Raw genomic sequence first — 15,152 nt, 5'->3', positions numbered from 1 at the left:
TCAGCATTTCTGTATCCCTTGGGTAAATTCCTAGCAGTGCTATTGCTGGGTCATAGGGGAGTTCTATTGTTAATTTTTTGAGGAACCTCCACACTTTTCCAGAGGGGCTGTACCAGTTTACATTCCCACCAACAGTGTAGGAGGGTGCCCGCTTCTCCACATCCTCGCCAGCATCTAGAGTTCTCTGATTTGCTCATTTTAGCCACCCTGACTGGCGTGAGGTGGTATCTCAGTGTGGTTTTGATTTGTATTTCCCTGATGAGGAGGGATGCTGAGCATCGTTTCATGTGTCTGTTGGTCATCTGGATGTCCTCTTTGGAGAAGTGGACAGACCTGAATTTCTAATCCAGCTTTACAACTACAGCAGTGTCCCCCTTATCCGCGGTTTTGCTTTCCATGGTTTCAGTTACTGGCACAGATGATCCTCCTGACATGGTGGCAGGAGGTCAGCAGTAGGCTAATGCGTCACTCCCTCACTTCGTCTCATCACGTAGGCATTTTATCATTTCATGTCATCACAGGAAGGATAAGTCCAGGATAATAAGATGTTTTGAGAGAGACCGCGTTTGTGTAACTTTTATTGTAGTATATTGTTATAATTGTTTTGTCGTTTTATTGTTGTTAATCTCTTACTGTGCCTGATTTATAGATTAAACTTTATCATGAGAGTGTATGTGTAGGAAAAGACATAGTATACATTATACGGTTTGGTATTATCTGACATTTCAGGCATCAGCTGGGGGTCTTGCCATGTATCCCCCACGGATAAGGGGTTGGCTACTGTGTTTAGCTGTGTGAACTGGAATAGGTTATTTACTTTCTTTGTGATTCAGAAGTACCTGCCTACCCCACAGAGTGGTTGTGAAGATGAAGTGACCCAGCATCAAACTCCCAGCACAGTGTATGGTGCCTAAGTGCTCAGCAGTCGTTACCCTATCGGTGTGAAGTGTATTTCTGGTTTTGTAAAGGGAACACTAAGGCATAGGGGAGAATAGTGGCCCACTGTGAGTTCAGTGACACAGCTAGGAATGAAATCTAAACCTCTTGAGAGCTAGCCTGGTACCATACTAATGCTACTGTTTCTGTGCTCAGCTTTGTGCGATCTTCTCTTGGGGATTTTAGGAGCAGTATAGTGTGAAATGGGAACTGGAGCTTAAGGAGACTTTGTGTTTAAAGGAAATGCCTTTGCGGCTCATTTGGTTAAGTGTTCAACTCTTGATTTTGGCTCAGGTTACAGTTCGTAAGATGGAGCCCCGTGTCAGGCTGAAAGCACAGAGCCTGCTTGGGATTCTCTCTCTCCCTCTCGCTCTCTGCCCTTTCCTGTGCATGTATATGCTCTCTCACTCACTCTCTCAAAATAAATAGACTTAAAAAAATAAAGGAAAAACATGACATATTCTTTTTTTTTTTTTTTTATGTTTTATTTATTTCTAGGAGAGAGAGAGAGACAGCGTGAGCAGGGGAGGGTCAGAGAGAGAGGGAGTCACAGACTGAAACAGGCTCCAGGCTCTGAGCTGGCAGTCAGCACAGAGCCCGACGCAGGGCTCGAACCCACGAACCGCGAGATCATAACCTAAGCAAAAGTTGGACGCTTAACCGACTTAGCCACCCAGGCGCCCCAAACATGACATATTCTTGAGCAGTCACGTTGTAGACCTCTAGAACTGAGAGAAATGTTAGCAGTAATTCATCTAGAGTCCTCCATCTACAACAATTCCGTCTACAACCAATCAGCAAAGGCTTTACTGATCCAGGATTAAAGGAAAATAAGGACAATGTTGCCAGTGTTCGTAAAGCTAAAGTCAGCTCAGAGAATGTCCTTTATCCTTACCCTTCCTATTTATTTGGTGTTGAAATGACCTTTCTTTTATAAAAATTATATTAGTGACAGTTTTTTTAGTGTCCTTATTTGGTTTGGTAAAATAAAAAGTTAACACTGCTCAATCAGCTCCTTCTCCCCTCATATTTATTTATTTGTGAGAGAGAGACAGAGACAGGGAGGGAGAAAGAGAGAGAGACACGGAAAGAGAGAATTCCAAGCAGGCTCCACACCCAGCATGGAGCCCGACTTGGGCTCAATCTCACCACCCTGAGATCAGGACCTGAGCCGAAATCAAGAGTTAGATGCTTAACCGACTAAACTACCCAGATGCCCCTCCCCTCATAATTTTTTTAATAACAGTTTGCTGGTCTGTGAAATCCCCTTTTCTGCTATTATGTTGGGGCATTCTATACTTTGGGTTTTTTTTAGTGCCACAGCAGTGTCTAGGAACATTTCGGAGCTCTTCTTTTAGAATTGTTTCAGCCCCACAGCACGTTGTTTAGAATATTGGCATTGCAGGTCATTCACACCTGACTTCAAATCCCAGCTCTGCTACTTAACCTGTTGGGCCACCTTAGATGAGCAGCCTCATCTCTCTCAATCTATTTTCTTGTCTTTAACAGTAGAGGTGATACTTATTTCCCAGACTTTAGAGGATTCGATGAGATTGTGTTTAAAATGCCTCACAGTAATAGTCCTTTAATGTATGTTAATCTACTCCCCCAAATCTCGAAGATCTTTGCCCCATGAAGTAGTTCCATGTTTGGACACAGCAAATACTCATTTAGAGTTAACTTGGAGTAGTACTTTTTTGTGACCAGAGTGAAATGACAATGAAGTTAGATTTGGATGCTCATACAGTGGTATCTAATGTAATTGCCCTGCCTAAAGAAAATTCCAAAAAGCCTCTGGGGCTATGGCAGCGTGATTAGAATGTATATAGATGTTTATACCCCTTTCCTGTCCCACCCAATTGCTGATCTTCATTCAAATGCAGATTTTCTGAACAGCAGTTTTATTACTTTGTAGACTTGCTTTGTACTTCTGGTTTCCTGGTTGACCTAAAATTAAGATCCGGTGAAATCTTAAATTTCTAATGGACAGCCACTCCCACAGGCCACTTTCATCTAGTAGAATTAAGAAAAGTTCTTTTCATACCAACACAAGACCTTTAACCACTGTATTTGAGGAGATTAATTGCCATCCACCCCCCAAAATATGTTAATAAGTTATTCTGAGCTCTTTATCTTGAAGAATAGTGGGAAATAATTTTGTTTTTGCCTCAGCAAGGAATTTTATCTATTCAAGATTCTCTACTTACGAGACTGGAAGAATTGTTGCTAAACCCTGTTGAAACAAATTTAAGTAATATTTGATTTAATATTTATTTAGAAACTGATTATTGATGAGAAGAAGTATTACTTATTTGGGAGAAACCCTGATTTGTGTGACTTTACCATTGACCACCAGTCCTGCTCTCGGGTCCACGCTGCCTTGGTCTACCACAAGCATCTGAAGAGAGTTTTCCTAATAGATCTCAACAGTAGTAAGTAATTCACATCCCACCCTGTTTCACACATTCTCTTTGGGGCAATGTGAAAATGCTCTTTGGGTTCTTCAGTTTTGAAATCATGTTTTATTGCTCATCAAGGAAGAAGTTTGTGTTTGGTTTTTAAATCAGCCCTTCTCTATTTTCCTGAAATAATTGGTAGCTCCCATTTTCCTGAAATAATTGATGACTGGAGAGAGAGAAGAGGGTTTTGGGGAGGCATGTCCTGGACGAGGCAATAGGAATATATAGAGAACAAAAAAACCAAAAGTTACCCAGGACCATGATAAACCAAAAGATGATAGGACCATGATAAAATTGTGGTCCAATTTAAGCAGAAGCCGTGATGAACTCCATTAATGTATTACAGTAGTGGTGCAGGACATTAAAACAATACTTGCTCCGAGCAAAATTTAATTTTTTATAATGGGTTCTTTATTCTAGCTGCATTTTGCTTTGACTGCTAGTAATACCAATTTCAATTGCATAAGCACACTCCAAGTAAGATTTTCAACTCTGAGAAAGATAATCCCAGAAATGCAGTTGAGACTTAACCGCATAGGGCTCTGAAGTTTGTTCATTTGTCCATGTATAAATATAGTGTAAAACGTAAAGGCTTTTGCTTCTAGGCTGGTCGTGCTCTACCCTTTCTCCCCTCCTCTAACACACACACACACAATCTGCTTATATAATGGCTTTGGAGAGCCTTGCCTCACACGTACTTAACTTGCAAATTTATCTCCTCTTTTCTCTCCATTTTATAACATGCAGAATGCAGACATGGAAAAATTTCAGACTCTCCAGTAGGATTTTGGCTTGCCTTGGCATTCATATTGCACCTGTTTCAGCCAGTCTCCTTTTTTGTCCTGGGGAAAACCAAAACATAACTGCCACCAGGCCAGAAGTTCTTACGGTCCTTACACTTGGGGCTGGAGAGGTCAGACCACAGCAATTCCTGTCTTTTGCCTTGGGGGGGCGTGTCTGTTGCTGGGTTGGAGCCATTCCTACTGGACCCAGAGTGAAGCCAAACTTGTCTGGCAGCAGAGAACGAGCAGCGGTCTTTGTTTATGGGGTAGTAACAGGTCTGAAGATGTGTAAGAAATCCCCTGAAGAGATTCAAGACCCAATGAAGAGTTTCCTTTTCATTGTGACACATGACAAGGGATGCAAAGCGGACCCAGTGCTATTTTCATTTTAAAAAACAAAACTGATGTTCTGGGAGTCGCTTTTCTTCCTCCTACAACTCGGGTTGGTTTTTGTTTCTGTTTTCTCTCTTATATTTCTGATTTGGTTATTCCCAGCACACGGCACTTTCTTGGGTCACATTCGGTTGGAACCTCACAAGCCTCAGCAAATTCCCATCGATTCCACAGTCTCGTTTGGTGCGTCCACAAGGGCATACACTCTACGTGAGAAGCCTCAGACACTGCCGTCAGCCGTGAAAGGAGATGAGAAGATGGGTGGAGAGGATGATGAACTCAAGGGCTTACTGGGGCTTCCAGAGGAGGAGACCGAGCTTGATGTAATTCCACGTCTGTCTGTGGCATTGTTTTGTCTTTTGGGGCTCTAGTTTTTACAGTATGTAGCTTGAAATGCCAGTGACTTAGCATCAGGAGATTTTCTTGAGCCCAACAGTGGGTCTTTGCCACTTTGCCAGGCAGTGTGGCCAGATGTGTTGTGCCTGGGAGAGCTGCACTGTGTGGGCTTGGCTGTATGCAACCAGTAAACTTCATGGGTGTCTGCACACCTTCACCAGATATTAGAAGCCAAGGCTACGAGTTAAACGTTTCTGGAGCTGCACTATCTAATGCCATAGCTACCAGCCACATCTCAGGTACTCAGTAGTCACATGTGGCAGGTGACCTTATTGAATGGCAAGGATACAGAACATTTCCATCACCCAGAAAGTTCAGTTGGACAGGCCAAGCTCAGAGAGACTGAAGCTTTCATTCATTTACATTGCTTTTTTGGATATTGTTCAAATAGCCCAAGAAACTTCTGAGTAGAACTAGGCTACTTTTGTTCTTAGGGGCTGGCTGCACTGAAGGTCATGAATTTTACAAGATTTAACGTAAAGTGCTAAAGTTTTCCCTTTTTAGAGGTTGACTCCAGTGGCTTGTGATGTGGCTGTTTCCTTGACATGTCTGTCGCTGCACTGGTGTGACTGGTCTATTCAGGTAGACCAGCATGTCCTTAACTACCCTTATTCATATACCTCTTGTTCACCAGGGCAATTTCCCAGCCCTTAGGAAGAAAAGCACAGTGGAAATCTTATAGTTTAAAAGTTATTTTGTTCTAAAGAAGTAGCCTCAGTGACTTGCTGACAGTCACTCCTGTGACTGCTGCCTCTGTGCTTCCCTGTCTTTTAAGTTCAATTTGTTAGGTCCTCTTTAGGTCTTCATTCTCAAGACATTTGGAAAGTCTCAGACTGCAGTGCAGTTTGGAGCAAGTCCAGAGGATTGGGAAGACGCAGGCAGCAGTGCTGAGACCAACTTAATCATTGAAATAGATGGGTGGTTATGAATAGAAATGGGGCCATATGCAGGGACGGGGAGTGGCAAACTATTAATGCCAAATATTAAGTCCCCTGGCCCTGTCCTTTTGAGCTTCAGTGGGGAGGGCTGCTGGGAAAGAACCTGTCAATTGCCCTCTGTCATCTCTGTTAATAGTAGCAGTCCAAGGGCGATAGTGAATTTTTTCGTTTTTTTTTTTTTTTTTTAATTTCTAGGATAGAGAAAGACAGCGTGAGCAGGGGAGGGTCAGAGAGAGAGGTAGTCACAGACTCTGAAACAGGCTCCAGGCTCTGAGCTGGCAGTCAGCACAGAGCCCGAGGCGGGGCTCGAACCCACGAACCGCGAGATCATGACCCAAGCGAAAGTCGGACGCTTAACCGACTAAGCCACCCGGGCGCCCCAATAGTGAATTTTTTCAGAATACAAAAGAGAATGTTGTTCGCCTGGAGAGGTTAAGCTTCACTTCTAAAGCCTTCTTGCTCTTTGTTTAGCTCTGTGTTCTTCAAATTCCCTGTGTACTGACTCCTGTCTGTCTTGTATGAACCCTGGCCTAGAACTTGACAGAGTTCAACACTGCCCACAACAAGCGGATTTCCACCCTGACCATTGAGGAGGGGAATCTTGACATTCAGAGACCAAAGAGAAAGAGGAAGAACTCACGGGTGACTTTCAGTGAGGATGATGAGATCATCAATCCAGGTGAAGTATCTTCCTAGTTTCTTCTGACGAAAAGGCTGTGATCTCAGATAGTAGTGTACATAGTGTGTAGGTTAGTTGTAATGTTTCTCAGCAAGGTTTAGAACAACTGACACTATATTAAGGGAAGAGATTTCTCACAGTTCATTGGTGGAGTACCCTCAAACACTGAGGCATTATCCAGTTGCAGTGTAAAAGAAATAGCCAAAGGAAGGGCCCACGTAATTCAGTATACAGAGCCACACTATGATTCTCCGGAGCCTGCTGATCCAGGAAGTCTGCGTCATAGCGGAAGTTTAGGTAAAGTAGAGATGTTTGCTATTCTCACCTCAGAGTAGAACGTTGGTGTCTTTGGAGTTCTGAGTATGAATGGCAGCTCTCTCTAAGATTGGAGAACCTTTTGCTGCCAGTGTTAACTGCCCTGAAGACTTGCCTCTCTGTAAGGAAGTAATCTATAGAGAGTTTGTATGGAAATGTCAGCAAGGCGAGAACATCAGTTTATGGGAAGGCCACCGAATTCACCTATTTGTTCTGTCCTTTAGCATCCACTTACTTGGTACACGCACTATGACAGGTACTCTAGTAGGTGGATGACATAGAGCCCTGAGATATAGTTTGTATGATGAAGATGGAATTGAGATTCAGAAAACCTTGTTTGAAATTAGTCTCAGTGGATGGAAACAAGGATCCCAAACTCTTACTTCCCAAATGAAATACAGTGAGAATAACTTTCAAGTCCTTCGTTTAGGTTCAAAGACCAGTTACTTAAAGATGTAGGGATTCTAGTTAACTAAATGAGTCATCAGGGGGATGTGGCAACTAGTCAGCTGCAGACAGCAACCCCACTCACCTGTGTTCTCAGCAGAACTCACCCAAACGGGTTACCAAATCAAGCATGGCCTCGGCCACCCGATGTGTTATGTAGTCCTGAGGGAGGAGGAGACTTGCAGCTATGGAAAGCCTCCTCCACATGCTGGGTAGGGGGACCAAGCTTGAGGAGGCACAGCCACTGCGGTTGGGTATTTGCAGGACTGACCTTAGAAAGGAACGAGCAGTCAAAGCCAGGGCCAGTGAGTAGCAAGTATTGGGTCAGCATAAAAAGCAACAAGATTCTCTCTCTCTCTCTCTCTGTCTCTCTCTGTGTCTCTCTCTCTCTGTCTCTCTCTCGGCTTGCATGTACACATGCTCTCTCAAAATAAATTTTTTTTTATAATGTTTTATTTACTTTTGAGAGAGACTGAGAGAGAGAGGGAGGGAGGGGCAGAGAAAGAGAGAGACACAGAATCCAAAGCAGGCTCCAGGCTCTGAGCTGTTAGCACAGAGCCCAACTTAGGGCTCTAACCTGTGAACCACGAGATCATAACCTGAGCCAAAGTTGGTCGCTTAACCAACTGAGCCACTCAGATGCCCCAATAAATACACATTTTTAAAAGGGCAGGGCAGCACCTGGGCAACTCAGCTAAGTGTCAACTCTGGATTTCAGCTCAGGTCATGATCTCATGGTTCGTGCTCAAGCACATGTGCTGTCTCTCTCTCTCTCTCAAAATAAGTAAACATTTAAAAAAAATTAATCCTTCTTGCGTTTATTTATTTATTTATTTATTTATTTTTAGTTTTTATTTATCTTGAGAGAGAAAGAGAACAAACGAGAGGGGCAGAAAGAGAGAAAATCTCAAGCAGACTCTGTGCTGTCAGCACAGAGCCAGATATGGGACTCGATCTCACAAAATGGGATCATGACTGTGCTAAGATCAAGAATCTGACACTTAACCAACTGAGCTACCAGGCACCCCAGATCCTTCTTATATTTAGAGGAAGGATTAACAGGATTCCTGTGAAAGATTGGGACATTCGTTTGGTATGTGGAGTGGAGGGGATTACTCTCCAGAGCAGTGAATACCCAGTGGAAATATTCAGACAGGGGCCAAGTGACGAATTAGGGAAATTTATTTCTGCGCCCCAGAACCTATTGAATAAGAATTCCTAAGGGTTGGACCTAGAAATTTATAGTTTTAAACAAGTTCTTTTTTGTACTGATGAACAGTCATCAATTTGGGAATCACTGGACTAGTCAATCTTCTAAATCTCTTTCAGAACTCAGGGTCTGGTCTGCTCTGTTTTTCTACTTAAAAATTATTGCTCTGGAGTGGAATGTGTACTCAGGCAGAGCATAGCATAGCAGTTAAGAGGACTTAGGTTTGAAATCGACTTCTGCATTTAGTAGCTGTGTGAGCTTGACCAAGTGACTTAAAAGATACTGGCCTCACAGGATTGGTGGGGAGGCTAAATGATTAATATATGTAAAAATACTTCAGATCAGTGGTTGGCACTCACTAGGCCCTTGGTAAGTGTTAGCCATTATCCTTCCCCATCATTATTGACCACCGCTTTTGCCTTCCATTCGTGCAACCTTTCCTGTGCCAGAGGTAGACTTAGCAAGGAATTTGTTGGTAGATCTTCAGGGAGCAGAGATGTCATGGAATGGGTATGTCCTCTTTCTCAGAGTGGAATGGCTAGAGATGAGAGCACAAGAGTGCTAATCAGCCAGCACAGCACAAGACGGGGTCCCCAGAGAATTGGCCCCGTCCCTCTGCAGACCCATTAACACACGTGGGATGCGAGCCCCGTTAACCACTCCTCTTGGGCCCCAATTGCTCTTGTGCTTTGTTTAGCTTTTCTTGCTGAAGGGATGATTGGAACAGGGCTCCTGTGGGGATGAGAAAAAAGGTAAGGATGCCTTTTTTAGAGACCTCCTCTCCTTCCTAATGAGCCTGGTTATCTTTTCCTCTTCTTCCCTATAGAAGTCATCCATTTGTTCATTCACTGAACAGAGATTGGTTGTGAACGTAACACCACGGTGTGTTGTTTAGAAGCATCCTAATCTGTGAAAAGCCAGACCAGGGATTAATTACTCAAATAGGGAATCTTTGTTTTCCAAAGGGATTCATAGGAGTGTTTCTTTAAATAGCAGTCACCCTCTGTGCATTTAAAATAAGATATACAGCACCTATTAGGGAAACTCCCTTTCCCACTGCTATATTAAGACAAAGAGGGCTTGGAGTAGTTTTTTAATAATAACAGTAAGTCTGCCTGCCTGTTTCCACACGCTGAACCTTCAGCACGAAAACTCCAGTTCATCCCAGGCAGTCTGGCCCAGTGGTGTCCTCTGTGCTCCAGGAACACTATTTTGCACCCCTCTGTTGTGTTGTGGTCTGTCTGGCTTTTCATCTGTGAACTCCTTAAAGGCAGGACAGTATCTTGTTCTTTATTTCCATCCTTGATGTCCAATAAATGAGGCATGAGTGCGTGACTGACTGCAAGCATGCCCCTTACTTGGTTTTAGCGTTTTCTCTCTGCAGTGAAAGAAGCTAGAAACTTTATAGGGTACAATAATGTATGTGTAATCTGTGGAAAGGGGGCTGCTCTCCACCCTGCCTGGACAGGAGGCTTTAGATCCTTTAGTAAAAGTCTTGTTTGTATACAGTTGTTCAGGGCAAAGGCCAGGATAAGTTGGAAGTCCTGGGCCTAAATCCTAATTTCTGTTATTTGCAAATGAGCAAGCATTGGCAAGGTACGTGGTATGTGGCCACTTCCTATGTCTCACGTGTCATTGATTTTATCACCGGCTTGGGATTGATAATATCTGCTCTTTGGTTTCTCTCTTCGAAAGGACGTATGTGGAATGGGAAAAAACTTGGGGAGGGTAGGTACAGTGCAGTGGTCCAGGGCCCAGGCCTACTTCCGGCTGCTTGAACTCAAATCCTGGTCTCTCTACTCTCCAGCAGAGTGACTGGGCCAGGACGTACTCGTACATGCCTGAGTGTGTCTGTTAGATGTCGATTGTAGTAGTACCTGCCTCATAGAGTTGAGAGGATTGAACATGGCGCCAGCACTCAGTAACCACTAAAGTGTTAATTGTATTCTATGTTAGTTTTAATATGAGTTGTGATTACTTTGTTTGCAGTGAGCCCTATTCCCTTAATCCTTCCAGCAGAGTATCAAACTAATTCCCCTCTGGTGTCTTCTGCAGAGGATGTGGATCCCTCAGTTGGTCGCTTCCGGAACATGGTGCAGACTGCAGTGGTCCCAGTCAAGGTAGGAAGCACATTGTAACCCTATTTGAAATGCCATACAGTCTGGTTTAAAAAAATTTTTTTTTAATGTTTTTATTTATTTCTGAGAGAGACAGCATGAGCAGGGCAGGGTCAGAGAGAGAGGGAGATACAGAATCCGAAGCAGTCTCCAGGCTCTGAGCTAGCTGTCAGCACAGAGCCCAACGCGGGGCTTGAACCCACAAACCATGAGATCATGACCTGAGCCGAAGTCAGACTCAACCGAGCGAGCCACCCAGGTGCCCCCAGTCTGGTTGAAAAACTCACTCTTTGGGGGATTCCTGACAGGATCAGTCAGTAGAGCATGCAACTCTTAATCTTGAGGCTATAGGTTTGAGTCCCACCTTGGTAGAGATTACTTAAAATCTGTAAAGAACAAAATGAAAATAAAAAGAAAACCCCACTCTTTTATGTATAGGTAAGTGTTAAATGTGTGCTTAATTAAAATTGTTTTTTAATGTTCATTCATCTGTTTTGAGAGAGAGAGAAGGAGAGAGAACGTGCGTGTGCAAGCTGGGAGGGACAGAGAGAAGGGGAGAGAGAGCGTCCCAAGCATACTCCACACTGTCAGTGCAGAGCCCGATGTAGGGCTCAGATCATGACCTGAGCTGAAATTAAGAACTGGACATTTAACCCACTGAGCCACTCAGGTGCCCTGTGTGTACTTAATTTTAAAACACATTCTTTGTTCTTCTATTTTTCATTGTGTAAAAATACTTTTACCTGAATCTAGGGGACCCCGGAGTGCCCTAGAAAGGCTATAGGCGACCTTTCTGGATGCTGCGTATAAATTTTGATGTGATGGGAGCCTGTAAATTTACCTCCCTGCAGGGTCCAGAGGGCCTACTTTAGCCTTTCCCTTCTGACTTGACGTCAGCTATTGGGCAAGGGAGAAGCATCGTTGCACCTCCAGCTTGGCCATGCCTTTGTTTTGTGACCGGGAATGGCGCAGATGGGAAAGCTAGCCCCAGTCGGGAGTAGGTCGAAAGATCAGGGATGTCGAAGAACCAAGAGGTGGAAGTTACAGAGATGTTCTGATTGCTCAGCATGTGGAGGAACCACATGGCAGCTGGGACTGTCCACAGGGGGCAAGTGACCCCTTGAAGTAGTGAGACAGGCCTGTCAACAGAGGTATTCAAACAGTGATTGGAAGATGCTGGTCAGAGGTGCTATAGAAGTTTTATTTAAAAAACAAAACAAAAAATTAAACTTTAGATTGCTAACATGTGTCAAATTTCTGGTTAGTCTTTTTTAGTCCAAAAGAGTCAGAGGGTTGAGGGGGATCTTTCACGAGCATTCATAGCCAGTGTGAAAAAGTACAAGATGAAGTTTTTCTCTGTTGTCTCCATAGCATTCAGGTCACATTTCTCCTTGAGCTCTTTTCTTTCTTTCTGCTGCTTCCTTTACAGTGTTCTGTTGTCATTAAAGTATAAAACCAGCAAGGGGTGCCTGGCTGGCTCAGTCGGTAGAGAATGTGACTCTTGATCTCAGGGTTGTAAGTTCAAGCCCCTCGTTGGGTGTAGAGATTACTTTTAAAAATAAGGTATAAAACCAAATGTTTTTACTTCTTTGTCTATTTTATTATGGTATAATATAATTTACATACAGTAAAATACATTTTAAGTGTATAGTTTGAATTTTGACAAATGTATACACCTGGGTAACCACCACCATACTCCATGTATAGATTTCCATCACCCCAGAAAGTTTCCTTATGTCGTCTTGCGGTCAGTTCCCCCCACTGCCAGCCCCAGGCACCCATTGAACTGCTTTCTGTCACCACAGATTCGTTTTGCTCTCAGATTAGTGTTTAAAAGCGGTGTGGTCAACATGAAGATACTAGCTTTTTATTTAAATACTTACATCACCTATTATCACCACTGTTTCTCTTTTTTTAATTTATTTAAAAAATTTTTTTAATGTTTATTTTTTAGAGAGACAGAATGTGAGTAGGGGGAGGGGCAGGGAGAGGGAGACACAGAATTGAAACAGGCTTCAGACTCTGAGCTGTCAGCACAGAGCCTGACACAGGGCTCGAACTCAGAAACCGCGAGATCATGACCTGCGCCGAAGTCGGATGCTTAACTGACTGAGCCACCCAGGCACTCCATCACCACCGTTTCCTAAAAGGGTGTTTTAAAATCAAAAAAGAGAGGGAGGGGTATGACCTTAGGATAAAGAGTAGTCCCTTAAAATGGGTAAGTTTTGCTTTATGAAGAGCTCATACATTGAGTCCTCATTTTTCTCGGTGCCTCGTAGGATGGTGAGTGCTTTGTGTGGAGCCGTGTTTGGGAGCCATCATGTTAGGTGACCACTGTCAGGTCTCTTCAAACCCTGAGATTTCAGGAGAGTCAAATAGGTTGTCTGGGAAACAAAACAAGCTAGAGGGGTAGGGGCCTTCTTCAAGTTTTCTAGGGCTGGTACTGAAGAAAAGGCTAACTGACACCCTCACATGCCTCATCTCTTGTCTCCTCTGTTCCTTGTGAACCACAGAAGAAGCGGGTGGAAGGCCCTGGCTCCCTGGGCCTGGAGGAATCAGGGAGCAGGCGCATGCAGAACTTTGCATTCAGTGGAGGACTCTACGGGGGCTTGCCCCCCACGCACAGTGAAGCCGGCTCTCAGCCACACGGCATCCATGGGACAGCACTCATCGGTGGCTTGCCCATGCCATATCCAAACCTCGCCCCTGACGTGGACTTGACTCCCGTCGTGCCGTCAGCAGTGAACATGAACCCTGCACCAAACCCTGCAGTCTATAACCCCGAAGCTGTCAATGAACCCAAGAAGAAGAAATATGCAAAAGAGGCTTGGCCGGGCAAGAAGCCTACACCTTCCTTACTGATTTGATATTTTTCGTCATGGAGAAGGGTGGGGTTGGGTGGGAATTGGGTGGAAGGGTGAGGGGGGAGCTAATGAACTAGGGAGAAAAACTTTCCATGTGTGCGGTCTCGTCTTTCAGAATGTCTCCTGGGGCCCTAACCATGTAATCGTGGGGGTGGGGTTGGAATATCCCATAAAGATCTGTCTTCAGAACACTTTGAGTGCAGAACAGTGTTTCGTATTTCCCACTAAGTAGGCTGCCCTGGCTCCTTCCCAGGCCTTCCATCACCACCTTTTTCTTTTCTTCCTCATTCCGGGGTCAGTTTGATTTAAAGTCCTGCACCCTGGGGAGAGACTCCATGCCCTCAGGTGGCATCTAGAGGTGTGCTGGTGACGACAGCATCACCAGCCTGTGGGTCCAGCAGCCTGATTTCTGTTTACTGTCCCTGCAAGTCTCGGATAGCAAAGGGTTTGCCACAGATCCCAGGCCAATCAAAAGAGGGTTTAGGATGCTTCAGTTAAGCTAAAGTTTCAACTTCTAAATGTTTCCTGGGTCACTGGTTTTGAGGTCCAGTAGTTAGGCTTTTTTCCTCTTTTGTCCTTTCTGTTGGAATGAGAACATTTTGATTTCCTTTATCTGTGACCAGTGCCATAGAACAGGTGGGTGGTTTAAAACTTACAGTATTGTTTGAACTTCACTTATTTCCCTTGTCACACCTGATACTTGCTGAAGTTTCTCGTTTGATTCCAGAGTACTGTCCTCTACTCTTTAAAGCATTGCTTTCCTAGTCAAGTGTGTTACGAAGGCAATTTTTAAAGGATATGACCAGTTAGAGCAGCAATTCCAATTGAAAAGATTTTACTTTGCAAGTATTGCAATGATGTCTCTAAGGGGACATTTTTAGGTGTTGGTTCAGAGGCTCTTCCCCTCCACCCCTCCCTTGACTGAGAGCTCTCATAACCAGAGCTCCAGGACTTGGCCCAATAACAAACATAGGAGACGAAGGTAGCAAACAGTGATATGAGCTTTGTACAGAGATTTGTACATTTGTGTAATAGGCCTTTTCACGCTTTATGTGTAGCTTTTTACCTGTAACCTTTATTACATTGTAAATTAAACGTAACTTTTGTCATTGTGCAGTCTGTGATTCGCTCGCCATCACGATTCCCGCTGCCGTCGGGGAATGTCTGTCGGAGGTACAGGTAGGCTTGGGAGGCGATGCTTTGGCCCCATTTTATTACCACAAATAAAGATGCCCCCTGCCGAATGTGGAAATACTAATTAGAGATTCCGGTCCCCAGACTGAAGCCTCACTGAGCAAAGTGGGTTAAGAGGTACCTGCTGCCCTTCACGGGAGGCAGAGCCACAGAACTGACGCTGGGAGACTGGGCTTCGGGACACTGGTCCCGGCTGGGCGTTGCCGAAGCCTGGCCGCCCGCCTGCTCTCTGCTTACAGCTGCTCACGTCGGCGCCACAGCTCGGAAGCGACGGTTGGGTACGTTTACAGGGGATTTCTGCCAGAGTTTGGAGTGAGTGCACCTGTCTCGCATACTGACACCTTGTACACAGGGAGTGGGCTTGTGATGGAGATGCCAACTAGCTTCCAGATCCTTGGGATGAGAGGCTGGACTTGCAGCAG

The 15,152-nt window shown here is 44.4% G+C and overlaps 1 protein-coding gene across 2 annotated transcripts in view; it reads left to right on the top strand.

The window, feature by feature from the left end:
* PPP1R8 (protein phosphatase 1 regulatory subunit 8) overlaps nt 1-14,645 on the top strand; it is a 21,867-nt gene extending 7,222 nt beyond the window's left edge. For both annotated transcript variants that reach the window (XM_039233596.1, XM_039233585.1), the window contains exons 3-7: nt 3,215-3,368; nt 4,673-4,893; nt 6,439-6,583; nt 10,611-10,675; nt 13,186-14,645. In XM_039233596.1, coding sequence (XP_039089527.1) covers nt 4,828-4,893; nt 6,439-6,583; nt 10,611-10,675; nt 13,186-13,539 — 630 coding nt within the window. In that variant the 5' untranslated portion in view covers nt 3,215-3,368; nt 4,673-4,827 and the 3' untranslated portion in view covers nt 13,540-14,645. The remainder of the gene's footprint in view (nt 1-3,214; nt 3,369-4,672; nt 4,894-6,438; nt 6,584-10,610; nt 10,676-13,185) is intronic.
* The last annotated feature ends 507 nt before the right edge of the window (nt 14,646-15,152 follow it).

Source organism: Hyaena hyaena, unplaced genomic scaffold (assembly GCF_003009895.1).
Source record: "Hyaena hyaena isolate Hyena2069 unplaced genomic scaffold, ASM300989v1 scaffold_3, whole genome shotgun sequence".
NCBI lineage: Eukaryota > Metazoa > Chordata > Mammalia > Carnivora > Hyaenidae > Hyaena > Hyaena hyaena.
This window is presented reverse-complemented; position numbering and strand designations above follow the sequence as displayed.